The sequence below is a fragment of the Zeus faber genome (genome assembly GCF_960531495.2).
Source record: "Zeus faber genome assembly, chromosome: 16".
Classification (NCBI taxonomy): Eukaryota; Metazoa; Chordata; class Actinopteri; order Zeiformes; family Zeidae; genus Zeus; species Zeus faber.
The window spans coordinates 8,315,452-8,330,777 of NC_137202.1; the positions used below are offsets into that span (position 1 = coordinate 8,315,452).

Sequence of the window (15,326 nt, forward strand, 5' to 3'; positions counted from 1 at the left end):
AGCTCTAGGAAGGTCAGGTTTTATTCAGCCCGGCTTGTGTATTACCACTTAGGCGCTCTGACAGCTGAGATATGAAACAAGTTTCAAGCAGGAGTGTTGGCGATTTCTTTTTTTTGTGTGCCCCTCCCTCCTTTAGGCTGCGGGTCGTGAGTGATGCTGGGGGCGACGCAGCTTGTATCCTAAAGCGCAAACACCCCCCGACGCGGCACTGATAAAGTTATAACAAAGAGATACTGAAACAAAATCAATGCCAGGGAGGAGGGGACGGGCCATCGTGTATGTGTGTGTGTGTATGTGTTATATGCGTGTATGCTGTCACACGCTGTCAGTAAAAAAAAAAAAAAAAAAAAAAAAAAAGAAAGGTATCTGGGGTGTGTTGTGCATCTTTAGATGGGAAGGCTGGAGCTGTATGGTTGCATGTACACATACAGGCGAACGCACACACACACACACACACACACACACACACACACACACACACACACACACACACACACACACACACACACACACACACACACACACACACACACACACACACACACACACACACACACACACACACCTCTCCCGGAGCAAGCCCCCCTCCCCATCAGCTGTGCCCCCTTGGAGCTGCGGGCGCGCCGGGAAATTTAATCTTCCCAAATACTCATCAGGGTTCTCCATCGTCCCACCGTGACAGCACCAGGGATAATTAATTATACAATTTCGATGGGAATATCGACTAAACAAACCTATTAATCATAGCAAAAGTCAATAGGCATGGACACATTCAATCATGTCCCGGCCAATGATTACTCCCCTCAAAATACAATAATTATTTTCAAGAGCTGCCTCGAATTAAATTTCTGTCAAGCCGGTACAAGTCTAGTGGTTGATGAAGGATGCAATGGATTTTTTCTCCCCCCTTCCTCCCTCACCCCCGCCCCCCTTTGGCCCAGCAGAGAGGAGTGTGAAGGGGGGGGGGGGGACATTTATCCTTTTGGAAAGGTAGTTTGTTTTATAAGGATCATAACACGGTGTGTTTAACTAGACCATGACCATCAGATTATCTCCGATGCCCCCATTATGTCATCCATCTTGCCTGGCGGGCTTGGGGGAGCGGTGAGGAGATGGGAGGGGGTTGTGTGTGTGTATGGGTGTCGGAGGGGGGGGGGGGGGGGGGGCACCTAGAGGTAAGGATGGCCCACTCATATTGCAACTCCAGACAACCCTGACTCACCATCAGCTACAGTACTGTCAAATAGGAAACCCTCCCTACATCTTTTTTCCAACATAGTTTTGTTTTTATTCGTATGTCATCCTTACCAAATTGTTTTGTTGATTAATTTATTTTTGCGTTTTGATGTGATGCCCTACGTCAGTCAGGAAGGTCTTTGAAGCAGACCCCTCCACCATCATTCTGCATGTGACTATTCTTTCTTTTAATTTTTTAGGATTTTTTTTTTTTTTTGTAATAGCTGTGGTATTTAACTGCATGCTATTCCATGGTGAAATCATATACATTTCACCTACATATATGCATTTGCATATAATAGCAGAAGTTCCCAAAATTCCCAAAACTTATAACAGGGCCCGATGTAGAGTTTCATTTTTGCCTAACAGAGACCCAACAAAAATTTGAAATCTGTTAACTAAAAAAAATAAAATAAACATGAAGAAATTTAGAATAAAGTAATTGGGTATTAACTCATATAAGCCATTATATTGTCTTGCTGCTCACAGAGATAATGTATGGTGTGAATGATGAAAAACCAGCATTAATGTGGGCTCCCTGCGACCTGCCTGCTGCTGCACTGTGACACACTAGTGGGACCTGACCCATATTTTGAAAATCACTGCCATATAGGACCATGGTTTTTAGTGCCATAAGGCAGATCCGATCTCAAGAAATGTGACATTTCACTACACCCATGTATGCTTTTATGTATATGTATGTGACAAATAAACATCTTGAATCTATGTTAAAGAAATTCCACTTAAAAAAAAAGAACCGACACTGCGACATATTATGACACATATCGTCATAATACAGCACACCAGATCTTACAATCCATATAAGATCCACACCAATCTACACCCACACATAAACACACAGTATCTGAATACACACCATTACACATGTGCAGTCTGCACTATATACAAACATATATTAACACACAAACAGATATAAACCCGTTTCACAGCACGAAGGATGATGCACTTGTAATGGTTTAATATGTTTTCATATTCTCATGTTCCAATGCTGTGAATGCATTCTATCGTCTACATTTACCGAGAGATTCATGGTCGGACGGTTCATCCCGTGGGTGCATGTTCACGTGTGTATTTCGACGTGTGTGTGAGTTCGTCCTTCATGAGAATTTTAACGAGCCCCATCTTTAAAGCGGCTACTATGATATACAGCCGAATAAAAGTACAAGTGAGTATGTGTGTCCTCATCTACACCCAGTATTTTAAAAGGTTTCCCAAAGAAGTTTGACCCCGGGGCAGGAATGCGCGCACATGCACACGCGCACGCGCAGATGCACGCACGCATGCACGCACGCACGCACGCACGCACACACGCACACACGCACACACACACACACACACACACACACACACACAATATGCAATCATGACTGTAACAATGGCAAAAACTGTGTCTGGATGGGCACTATTTTACCATATTTTAACGTCACTCCAGCTTGACTATGAGCAAGAATAAAAAAAAAAAAAGATGCTTTCATACTGAATTTTGCAGCTGTGGTGAGTTAATAACAGTACACTCGTTAAACCGCTGAGGTGAGTTGATGCGATGAATGGTGCATGTTGTTGATCTACTGAGGAAGGAGCACTAAGTGGATAAAAGGGAATTAAAGTTGGGAAAATGTCTTTGGCCGCTGATGAGGGGTGGAGGGCGGGAGTGTTTCCTAAAAGCCAAGGATCTGACTTACCAAGGTCCCGTTGTTTTCCCGGAAAACATCCTGGTTGGCATATTTAAAAAGCTTCTTTTCGAGTTCGAGAACCACCTAAAGCACCGGCGAGAGAAAGGAAGAGAGGGAGAAATGGAGAGGGAGAGAGAAAGGGGTACGGCGATCTGATTAATTGCGATATGAATGAGAAGTGCACTTTCTAATTAGAGCTCTAATGAACTGGGCTCTGTGGTGGTGGTGTTAATTCTACACGGTCTGCCCGAGGTGACAGCGCCCATTCTCTTTTCATGTTACATAAACAAAACCAAAAGACATGTGTACACCCAAACATTGTGATTCATGGGGCCCTACACGCTTCTAATTTAAAATGCATTTCAATTTGGAGAAATATTTCACTTTTAATGTGTTTCATGAGACGGGAATTCCCTTTCACTGTGCGCTCAGCCGCAAAAGAGACCCTTTGGACGTGCAGTTAGTAACAGTAACAGTAACAGTAACGGGTAGTCCCCGTCGGGCAATCTGATTGGACAATTCCATATAATAAAGCATGAGAGCACTGGGAAGTTTCAAATATGCATCACTGCGCTTCAAAGATATCACTTTTTTTAATCTGACGGTTGGGAATTCAAGTGTTTCAGCAGTGCAAGTTGACAAAAAAAAACCTCAAAAAAGAGAATAAAGAAATAAAGATAAAATGAAATAGAATATGTGCACAAATCTGGGCAGGTACGTTAAAGTAAAATACAAATAGAAGCAACAGTGCAGTAGCATTCTAGCAGTGAAAAATATTAGCATTATGTATAGAGCATTATATATTAACGTTAGCATTATGACATTGTGAAAATACTAAGACTGTACAGTATATGTGCTACTCGGCAACAATTTTGGAAGCAAATGGAATCCTGAGTGAACCATTTGTCGTGATATTGTTCTGACCGATGGATTTCTCGTCTGTCTGTACCGCATCAGATGATAATTGCAGCACGTCGCTGCCGGCGTTCACTGTAGGAGATTTGAACAGCGTGACGTACCTTTCGGTCATTGTCGCTTTCTCTGAATATTAGCTTGTCAACTTCGTTGGTGTCAGCGTGTCTGACCGTCTGCATAGTGGCAGTGGAGCAAAGGCTCTGCAGGGGAGAGGAGAGAGAGACACTGGGTTAACCCACAAGCAATTACCAAAATGACAAACAAAAACAACAGACGCAACATTCATTCAGTGGAACAAAGTGTTTTATGTAACCTTGTTACTTGCCAAATGTCCAGGTCTGAGATGTTCAACGAGAACAAATAGAAAACCATTTACTTGTGCCTTCTTATAGGAAAAAACATTTTACTCAGAAACAACCGCCTCTGCATTATTAACTGGAACATCTAAAAACAGCTTATTTTGAAATGGAACAGGTGGTCAAAGAAAACATAATATAAACAACTAAGGGGGCTTTACAAGTACAAAATACTGCATTCCTTTGCATATAATGAGTACAGACCTCTATTGAACATAAAAGTCTTGCTTGCATAACGTTAACAAAATGTCTATTAAAAATCTAAATAAATTAACTGATAAATTAGTAATCGTTGCTCAAACTTGAAAAGTCGCATGAGAAATATCACAAATATTTCTTAATGTGCCTCTGTAAGAAAGCAAATTCGTCTAGAATTTGGAATGAAACAAAAGCACTTTTTGAAAGAAAAATGCAAAAGAAAAAAAAACTTTTTCTCCAAGTTGGAGCTTTTTGTCTGATAATTGTCTGATCGCAATGATTATTGAGCAGATCTTCAGATTCAACAATCATTTGTTTCTATCCAAATTTAAGGGGCATTTTAAACTAATGGTATAAATGTCACAAATAAAATGTGCCTCATGTTCCTTTCCAGTTGGGTTGAACAAAACTGCCAGTTAAAATGTTTTGTTCCGATGTCCAACGCTAATAAATGGCTCTTATGCAGTAGGTAGACATGTTTTACTGCAAGTTGTATTTTATGCCACTATTATGGTAGCATAAAATTAACAAGAAAACACAATTAAAATAGTTTATCACAAATATTTGTATGACGATAAATAAAATAAAATAAATGTTTGAATTAATTGTCAGTAAGTTCAAACTTAACCATCACTGGCATTGAATAAAATGGGGGAGGGGGTTATACAGTATGATATTAACAATGTGAAACACCGGGTGCTAATGCGTATCACATTACGGCCGGCCATTCTTTGGGACTTGAAGCCAGCACCACGCACTACATCACTACGCATTTGAATTATTTTTAAAGAACCTTCCCACAAAGTACCACCTCACTGTCCTCCATCCCCCCCTCCTTTATCTGGGTCTATGTACTGACCCTAAGGACCGTGTGCATGGTTAAATTCCCCTTTGTGGACTCTTTTAACAATTAGTTAAACATTCGACCATCTGTGTTTGAGGATCGCTGAATGAGGTAATCCTTCAGCCAGCGGTTCCCATAACACGCGGCAGGGACGGGGCAACCCAATTTAAATTCAAAGCACAGATCAGATAATTGGGTAAAGCCAATATTAGTGGGCAGAATTAAAGGTCCTTTTTCGACTTAAATGTCAGAAATCGGTCCTCCCTCGACCCCCGAGAAGTAGAACAAGGAAAAAAATGAACATTGCATCAAAATAAACACCCTGAGAGAAAGTACAGCGACTGTCCTCCTCAGCGGCAGCATCCCCCCCCCCCCCCCCCATCCACACACACTCTCCCCCACTCTCCCAAAAGCAACTTTCTAAAGCCCTAACAAATCGCTCCATCTTTCACTCATTTAGGCCTTCCAAATGCAGGGTCAATATGGCCCCCTGGCAGCCAAATGCTAATGCGCTTAAGTGCGCTTAAGCAGCTTTGTGCAATGAATAGGCGAAAGAAGGAGCTCGAGAGACGGGCAAGGCAGAGATACTCTCCCTGTCAAAAAGTCATTGTCGCTGCCACCAGCACAGACAATCCGTGAAAAAGTCATTTTTTTACCTTCTTATAGTGACTTGCATTGAAAGTAGGACAGAATATCTTATTATCTATCTCAGAGTATCTTATTCAACAAAATGTTTTTAGTTAGTGAAATTCCAGAAAGGTTCCCAGGCAGGCCCCTTCTGTCTACTTTGCAAATCCAAAAATTAGTCAGGCAGAATTCCCTGGACACTTTGCAGTCTCGCACTTTGTCACCAGAAACTCTCACCACTTATTGACAACCCCCCCCCCCCCCCCCCAAAAAAACCCCAAAACAAACAACATCGATATTTAACAGCCAGAAATATCTCCACCATCAATGTATAAATGAGTCTCTTAATTCATTGTGCGAGACTTGAATTCAAGGAACTGCTTGCAAGTGTAAATTATAACACCTTTTATACACAAATTATAACCAGTAAACATGAATATAATCCCATCACTTAATAGCATTAGCGCGCACACACACACACACACACACACACACACACACACACACACACACACACACACACACACACACACACACACACACACACACACACACACACACACACACACACACACACACACTTTTGAGTGAAATTAGATCATGCTCAATTAATTCAGTGGAACAAAGTGTTTTTGTAATCTTGTTAGACTTGCCAAATGTCCAGGTTAGAAATGTTCAACCAAAAACAAATCTAAAACCATTTCCTAATGCCTTCTGGTAGGAAAAACATTTTACTCAGAAACAACTGCCTCTGCATTATTCACTGGAATGAACGAGGTGTCAGAAAATTGAAAAAACAGAAAATTTTGAAATGAAACAGGACACAAAAAACACAATATAAACAACTAAGAGGACTTTACAAGTACAAAATACTGCCTTTCTGTTCATATATTCAGTACAGAGCTGTATTGAACATAAAATACTGACAATAAAAAATGTCAATTGAATTCAAAGTAAACAAACTTATAACTGAGTAATAATCAACCCGGTCCCACGCTTTTTCGTGCTCATAGTCAGGAAAATCAATCTATTGAATCGTGTCCCAGAGTACGATTGTCCGACTTATTTTGTGCTACACATAACAATTTAAACCAATTAATTTGAATGGGGAGATTTTATTTGACTTTAGAAGCAGGCGTTATGGGGAAGGAGGGTGACGCAGACACCATAATGAGGTGGGGGGGCAAATTTTGGGGTTTAAATTTTGTTCTGACGAGCACAAAATAAAAGCGGGATACTGGTTTTGCTTTTTCTCTATTGAATGGTCTATTAAATTCAAGGTTGGGTGAGAACAGGGATATGGGGTCGTACCCTCAGTATAAATTGAATTCAAAGATACAATTTAACTGTCAGCATTTGCATGCCTGTGTACCCATCAGCCAGTGCGGTAGGCATTTCCATGGTAACAGCGAGCTCCACCAATCCGAGACATTGATGCTACACTTAGGATCATGGGTAGTGCAGTCTTCATGACGACGTGATGATGTCATACTGAGTTGTGGCTTCTACAGGAGCAAAGACTAATTATATACATAGCGTGATAATTACGCATATTTAGCAATGTTTCAAACCATAACATTAACCCAAATCCTAGAAACCACAGAAATTCTAAAAAATAAATTCTGCGCCATTTCGTTATGCATCTTGATGCAATTGCCTCATGGGTGAAGTAGTTCTATTATTATAAACCAGAAAATTAAACAAATGTATGGGTGAAAAACATCGTTCATGTGTTGCTAGGGTTTAATTCGGTCGGGGAATATACCTGCGTTGTCAGAATTTACATATGTAATTTGCAAAGCCCAAGATATTTTGATAGCTCTTTTAATTACCGAGATATAGGGCTTCAAATGGTAACCTCTGGTCAGGGTTCGGAGGTCAAAATCTCAGTTTAGGGTGCACCGAAATCTCTCAAACTTACATATGTTCACCTAAAAGAGGAGACCTTTAAAAAAATGTGTTTGGTTTTGTTCTACAACAAAGTCAAAAAATAAAAGTGTGATTATATTCCATTTACAACTTGAATGGTCTTGGAATCCACACTTGGCATCACACTGCCATGGCGGATTTGGATTTTTATTTTTTTTTACTTTTTAATATAACTACTTTTACTCATGAGACAATTGCATCAAGATGCATGACAAAATGGCGCAGAATTGTATTTTTGTAGTTTATAGGATTACGTTTAATGCTAGGGTTTGAAACGCTTGCATTAATATTATGCAAAGTATATAATTATTTGTATTTTCTCCTGTAGAAGCCACACATCTGTGTGATATCAACCTTGTTTTGAGGAAAACATGTTTTATTTGCAATGTCATTGAGAAGCACGACACTACCCATAATCCTAAGCGTAACAGCGATGTCTCTGATTGGTGGCGCTCACTGTTACCAGGAAAATGTTTTACCACACTGGCTGATGGGTACACAGGTACGCAAAAGCTGACCTTTACATCCAGTTAAATTTTATCTATGGATTAAATAGCCCATTCAATAGAGAAAAGGTGAAACCAGTATCCTGCTTTCATTTTGTGAGAGTCAGAAAGAAATTGAAACCCATGCATTTTAAATTATAATACATTCATGCTGCCCCCCCTGAATTATTTTTTCTAAAATATTTCTTGTATTTAAATATCTTGTGAGAGAACAAATCCTCAGCTCTCAAATATTATTAAAGTATTAATATTGAGGAATTTGTAAATAAATATTGTGATATTTCATTTTTATTCAGTATGGGATGTCATACAATGACAGGCATTTAACAAAGTGGAACCTGATTGGCTAATAATACAGTAGCCACCTTGGAACAAAATGGAATGTGATCACTATGAATTTCAGATTTTCTAAAAGCAGCTCCCAGCATCATTAGTTGAGAAGTTAATTGGGGCCAACCTTGTCCAAATAGGGACTTTTGATTCAAAAGTGATTACTCAGTGGGGAAAATATATGTTTTCACATAATTGTCCCTGCCCCAAATGTAGACTGACATAGTTCAGAGGTCTAAATAAAACCTCTTGAATCTTGATAATTTGGAGATCAATGACACCCAAGTTGAAAGGCCTGTTATGTAGCATACAAGGTTTCCAGAATTCAAGAATGTGGAGGTAAAATGTTACTCTGAATAGGTCTTTTTAAACTGAAAGACTTCAACTCAAAAAGCAATTAAATGGACTGTCTACGTCTGCTTTTTATACAGGTCAGTGCTTCAATGTCTATATGATGGTGATTTGGTAAAGTCTTTTCTCAATTGCATTTAAACTAAAACTAATGTTCTTAAAAGTGCGTCTGTCCATCCCGGGGCCTGGACACTCTTGGGTTTGCGGCCCAACCCCTGGTGTACATGATTGATTGATCCATTCATATGTTCATTGACTATGACCGATCAGCATGCCATGGTGGCTGGTGGCGGCTGATTGCACGCCATTGATCACAGCTCTCCCGCTGTCATCCGGAGACACCCACCCCACTCCAGCGTCATCCACCTCTCCAACCACCCTTCCTTGTTCATCCCCACCAGCCTGAGACCAGCCCCGCTGAGCGCAAAGAGAGAGGGCGTGGGGGGGCAAATAAGATCCTTCAGGCTTCTGATTAAGGCCTCAGTAAATGCAGTAATGCTTCTTTTCTGCTGCCAGCAAAGTCCAGGTGCAAGAAATTGAAGGAATTTAAAAGACAGAAAAATCAAAACATTTTTGAGTTAGAGGTAGAACAAAGTTGATCATGACTTAAACCCAGCTGCTCTTGGTCTATTTTGTAGAAACACGCATTTGATAATTATGTCCGCTGGTAATGTGACCGCTGAGATTGATATGAAGATTAGAGAAAGGGTGAGGCTGGATAGGGAGGTCTCTCTACAAGTGAGCCATGAAAAGTGACTGCACCCTAAGCGCATTACTTTTAAACACACTCTCATTGACCACAGGAAATTATATTAACATAATTGCTTTGACTGCAATTGCCTCCTCATTCGATACATGAGAATCTGAGCTAGGTAGGGAGGGGGGATTGGGCAGATAGAAGCGAAGGGAAAGAAAATAAAATCACAGACTGCTATCCAGGAGAGGGAGTTATAGACCGGTGTACAGTAGGACCTTCTTCACTATGCAGGGGGAACTAGTTAATGGTTTCGGAAAGTGACTTGGCGTCAAAGCTTTGCATTATGGGCCTAAGGTCAACCCTGAATGTTTGTCGAGGACCAGAGAACTGGGAGCACCAGGAGGCGTGGTGTTGGGATGAGAGGTTGCCGAGAAGGCGATGCCTTTGCGCTTCAATGGAAGATAATCTCATGACTGTCGAAGGAGGAAGCGGCTGTTTAAAAGAGCTCTCTATTCCAGCTGCTCCCTTAGAAGAGAGGTTAAAGCAATCTGTGCCACTTCAAAGGCCAAGCGCCCGCACACACACACACACACACACACACACACACACACACACACACACACACACACACACACACACACACACACACACACACACACACACACACACACACACACACACACACACACACACACACACGCATGCACGCCTTCTGTCACTGGTCCAGCCCAGCAAACAGATGGAGGAGACCTAATCAGGCCCAACACAAACATGAGACTGAAGCAACATCTAACGACACATATCACTATGAAGAAAAGTGCCACAATGCATGCACCTCAAACATTGGGTTTTCGATTTTACTATTCTATTTTTTTCTCCTGGTCTGGCTGACAACTACGGGAACACATTTTTGTCAAAGTTACTTACTGTTGCCATATGTTGAATGTGTTAATTCCATTTGGAAATGTGGAAGCTTGCTTTAAATTTGTAATGAACGGATAGAAAATACAGCTAAATTAAATAAAGTAAAAATTTTTCCACACACCTATTTAAACACCTTAGATACCCTTTTTAAAAAAATCCACAAAAGGAAGCCATCATCTGGGAAATGGGTCAAATGGGCTAACCCTCAATTTGACATTGGTATGGTCTTTTAAGGTGGAAAAAGACACATAACTGCACTAATACATTGCTAACCCATGCAGAGGGAGAAAAAAATAGAAACACCAAAAAATAGAAATACAAAAAATAAACTGAATGTAATTACTTGACAGCACTGAAAAATCTCCAGTCCTTGCCAGAGAAGCCTGTCGATTCCACCGAATTACAAAATAACTCAAGTAAAATTTACTAAAAAAAAATATATATATAAAACAAAACAAAAAAACCCCACAAAATACACACACACACACACACACACACACACACACACACACACACACACACACACACACACACACACACACACACACACACACACACACACACACACACTAAAAAAGGAAATAATACTTTCTCTCAGAATGAGAAACAATGGTAATCAGAATTTTTAATATTCAGGGACATGTGTTGATGACTCAGTATTACTGAACGGGTATATAAGGTATTAGATAAAGGGTGTATAAGGGTTTCTGGGGTGAAGCCTGGGCCTCGCTTGGTACCATTCAGGTGCCTGCAAAAAAAAAAAAAAAACAAACAAAAAAAAAATCCATCCCTCTTCCTCAGGGATCGATATTCCCTTCCTACCTCTCTCATTCCCCTCTCTTTCGCCCCTCTGTCCTCCCTCCCTGGTTCTCCTGCTCCATTCCAAGTACCACTATTCATTACAGTGACATTCCACCTAATATAATAACCCATTGAGTACATTTAAAACCTGGCGATTAAATCCCCATTGGTCTAGTGTGTATGAGTGTATGGGAATGTGTATGAGGGACCAAAAACAGAGGGAGGGAAGGAAGAAAAAAGACAGGGATGATGGGTAAATGAGCTGAGTATTCGTTCTTCATTAGCGGAGGAATGGGACACAGGAGGATGGTGACCCTCTGTCAGCTGGGGCGGTGGCATTGTCAGGGTGTGACAATATTTTCTCTCAGCCATGTTGAGGAAAAAAAAAAAAAAAAAGAAGCAAAGTGCGAAACAGGACAATGTGCCAGCGCGGCTGCCAGGTTTGGGCCCCCCCTCGACACTCCATCTCATGGCCTTTATCAGGACAGCCCAATGTTAGGGGTGGGAAAAAAAAAATAAAGAAAACCAAAAAGAAAATAAAACTAATTTGGCCCACAGAGCTGCTGCCAGCTTTATTTAAGGGGTGGGGGACGGTAAATCAGCAGCGACTCCCCTATCCGATTCCGCCTGGATACCAGCCAGATCTCCCAGATCTCAACTCCCCTGCCTCACCCCTGTACCTGGCTCATGAATCCTACACTGTGGATTTCTCACTGCCTGGAATTTATCACTGAGTCGTAACAAGTCGCCCAGCCTTAAAGGATAACACCAGTAAAAAAAGTGATTGGCAGGAGGATTTTTATAATTGATCCAGTATTGAGAGAATAGCTTTCGCCGACTGCTGTGCACTCAGCGTGATCACGATTGCCCCATTGTACTACGTTTTGCAAATGAGAGGTTTTCTTACAAGACACTAGTGGCGTCCCACCTCGGAGCAACCCTCGGCTGTGACTGAGGGTTGCAGAGTTGAGTAACACATCTTTTACAGCCTAACACACTCATTCATTCCTTCCCATGAATCTCATGGTTTGTGTGTGAGCCCTCGAGCCGGAGCTGAGGAGGAGGGGATGATGGCGGTACACGTTGTAGGGGGTCTCCTCCGCGGCCCCGCCCACACCAACACCCACGACCAGCCCGTCCAGAGAGGTAAAAGGCCATTCGATGTGGTGATAATGTGCCCTATTTATCTTGTGCATTACAAACATCTGGGAAACTTCTCCTAAAACAATACGAAGCATTGAGAGCTGCCATTCTTGCTACCTTCAGGACCCCGTCCCAAAAGCATTTGTCCTCAAACCGGAATGGATAATGGACAGGCCACAAATCATTCAGGACAACAGGACGGAGGGGCAAGTGTGAATGTGAGTGTGTGTGTGTGTGTGAGAGAGTGAAAGTATGTTTTTTGTGTGCATGTGGTTGTGTGTGTGTGTGTGTGTTCTCCCCCCTGGTATTTAACTTCTCTGCTGGGCCATTCTGCAGGGCCCCGCAGGACAAATTGCTCTGCATGGTTGTCTTTGAGAGGCAGTGCAGCGCGCAGAGAAAGGGACAGGGCTGAAACACAGGGAACAGGCCCATAAAAATTCATCACTTTGACCTCTGTGACCTCCCACTACTGGGGGGCACACACACACACACACACACACACACACACACACACACACACACACACACACACACACACACACACACACACACACACACACACACACACACACACACACACACACACACACACACACACACACACACACAGCTTGCCAGCCACCCACCCATCCGCACACAAATTAATACACACAAATGTATGCACAGTCATTAAAATCACGAACCACACACACAATTGTATTGAATGTGACAAAAAACTCTGAAACCACCCCTCCATACATAAACTTGCACATAGACACAGCTCATTCAATGTGGCTTTTTTTTTTCCTCTTACACAGAACTTAAGAACAAATCCACAAGCCGCCCAATTCTGTGTACACACACACACACACACACACACACACACACACACACACACACACACACACACACACACACACACACACACACACACACACACACACACACACACACACACACACACACACACACACACAATGTCCAGGGAAAACCTCCTCTACAGGAAAAAGCCCACCAGATGCTTCATTGTGATCGTGTCTGTGTGTGTAAAGTAGTGGCAGTAAAAGGAGGGTGGGTGCTGCTCCTGCGCATTAGGGCCAAGATAGACGAGGACATTGTCTCAGGCCGGGATCCTGACACATTACTGCCACCTGTACAAAGAGGCTCCAATGAGAGATTTAATCTGAGTAAAACCTCCCCCGCCAATTTAAGTCGGCGCTACGCAGAAAAACCAACTGTGGCAGATGTCCGCAAGGCTGTTTAACACACTGGCTTCTCTTAACCCCTCAACAGGGCCATACAGTCTGACGCCTCAATAGCCTTAATGAATGCCCTTAATGTGGCATTCATTTGAATGTTATTAGTCTACAGTTGTCACACTCCTGAAAGGTAGGCCCGTTTGAAGGCCGAGCTGGATGGAAGTTGCAGCGGCCAACCGCATGTTTTTCACATCTCCGCTCAAAGGAGGACATTCATCCACTTAATGAGAACACAAACTGGAATCTAACCGTCGAGCAATAATTACAGAACATTAAAAACTGCCAATGAGACCACTATTGATAGAGTATAAACACTTACTAAGCACTTAAAAAGCATTGGGCTCCCTTTTAATTTAGCCATTCCACCGTAGCTCTCGCTACAAATCAATAGAAAGGAAACAGCCAGTGAGGGTTAGGGAATAAGTTGCCGCTGAGTCAATTAGTGAATATCGAAGACCTGATCAGGGATTGGTGTCTGATGGTGGTGGTGGGCAAATAAAAATGCCGAGACTGCGGAGTTCATTACCTCGGTGTTCAATGAAGATCAAGACAATTAATGAAGCTCCAACTCTGTAGCTTGGATCTGGGGGTTAAACACGATAGGTGGAAGGAGCATTCACAATGTCTAATCCACTATGTATAATTGCCAAAAAAAACACAGTTAGATAGTCAAATAGAAATAGACAGTCAAACGAAAGACCATCAAACTTCCAGGAAGTATTGTATCATATTGTGTGTTTCCTTTTCTACTTTTATTTTTTCCTTAAGTTACATCCATATTGTGACAGGCAGGCGACCAGAGCCAGACCCAAGCCAGGCTTCACACCCTCCCCACAGACAAAGAACACTGATCCATTCAGAGCGCCGACTTTTAATTTGTTTGTACTGTATTGTATTTCATCTAAATGATGTGCTCGTCCACAGGAAGAAAGGAGCGAGAGAGACTGAGGGAGAGGAGAGAGAGAGAGGGGGGGGGGCAGAGAAAGACAGAGAGGTACAGAAAGGGGGGGGAGAGAGAGAGAGAGAGAGAGAGAGAGAGACAGAGAGAGGTGGGGAGGAGAGAGCAAGGAGAGAGAGGACCAAGAGAGGAGAGGCTTGTAATTTAGCCTCGGAAAGGGGAAAGAGGAAGGTGTTGGGGAAGGAGCGAGAGAGAGAGAGAGAGATTGAGGACTTGGAGAGAGAGAGAAGATTTGACAGCGAGAGCGAGAGAGGGAAGCTGGAGGCAGGGAGAGCGTGGAGAGGGGGAGTGGGAAGGGGGTGTGATTCAGCCGAGGAAAAGGGGAAAGGGGAAAGAGGAAGGTATTGATGGGGAGGGGGGTTCTTGACACCCCATCGCAGGGCGCTAGGCAACCATCTGGTGGGTGGGCTTTGTGGTACATTTTACCAATTTTTCATGCCCATCCCTCTTGATGTGACCCCACGGCGGGGCCCTTTATGCCCCTGACAGCTCTGCGCAGGAAAACATGCTGCCGCTCTGATAGCATGAAATCAGGGAACAAAGACCCCCGGGGCGAGTAGAAGGGGCCCGCCGAGGCGC

At 42.5% G+C, this 15,326-nt stretch overlaps 1 protein-coding gene across 3 annotated transcripts in view; it reads right to left on the reverse strand.

Annotated features, from left to right (window-relative positions):
* inpp5a (inositol polyphosphate-5-phosphatase A) overlaps positions 1-15,326 on the reverse strand; it is a 166,981-nt gene that overhangs the window by 24,712 nt on the left and 126,943 nt on the right. For all 3 annotated transcript variants that reach the window (XM_080017236.1, XM_080017237.1, XM_080017238.1), the window contains 2 exons: positions 3,950-4,045; positions 2,940-3,014 (listed from right to left, as the gene is read on the reverse strand). In XM_080017236.1, coding sequence (XP_079873362.1) covers positions 2,940-3,014; positions 3,950-4,045 — 171 coding nt within the window. The remainder of the gene's footprint in view (positions 1-2,939; positions 3,015-3,949; positions 4,046-15,326) is intronic.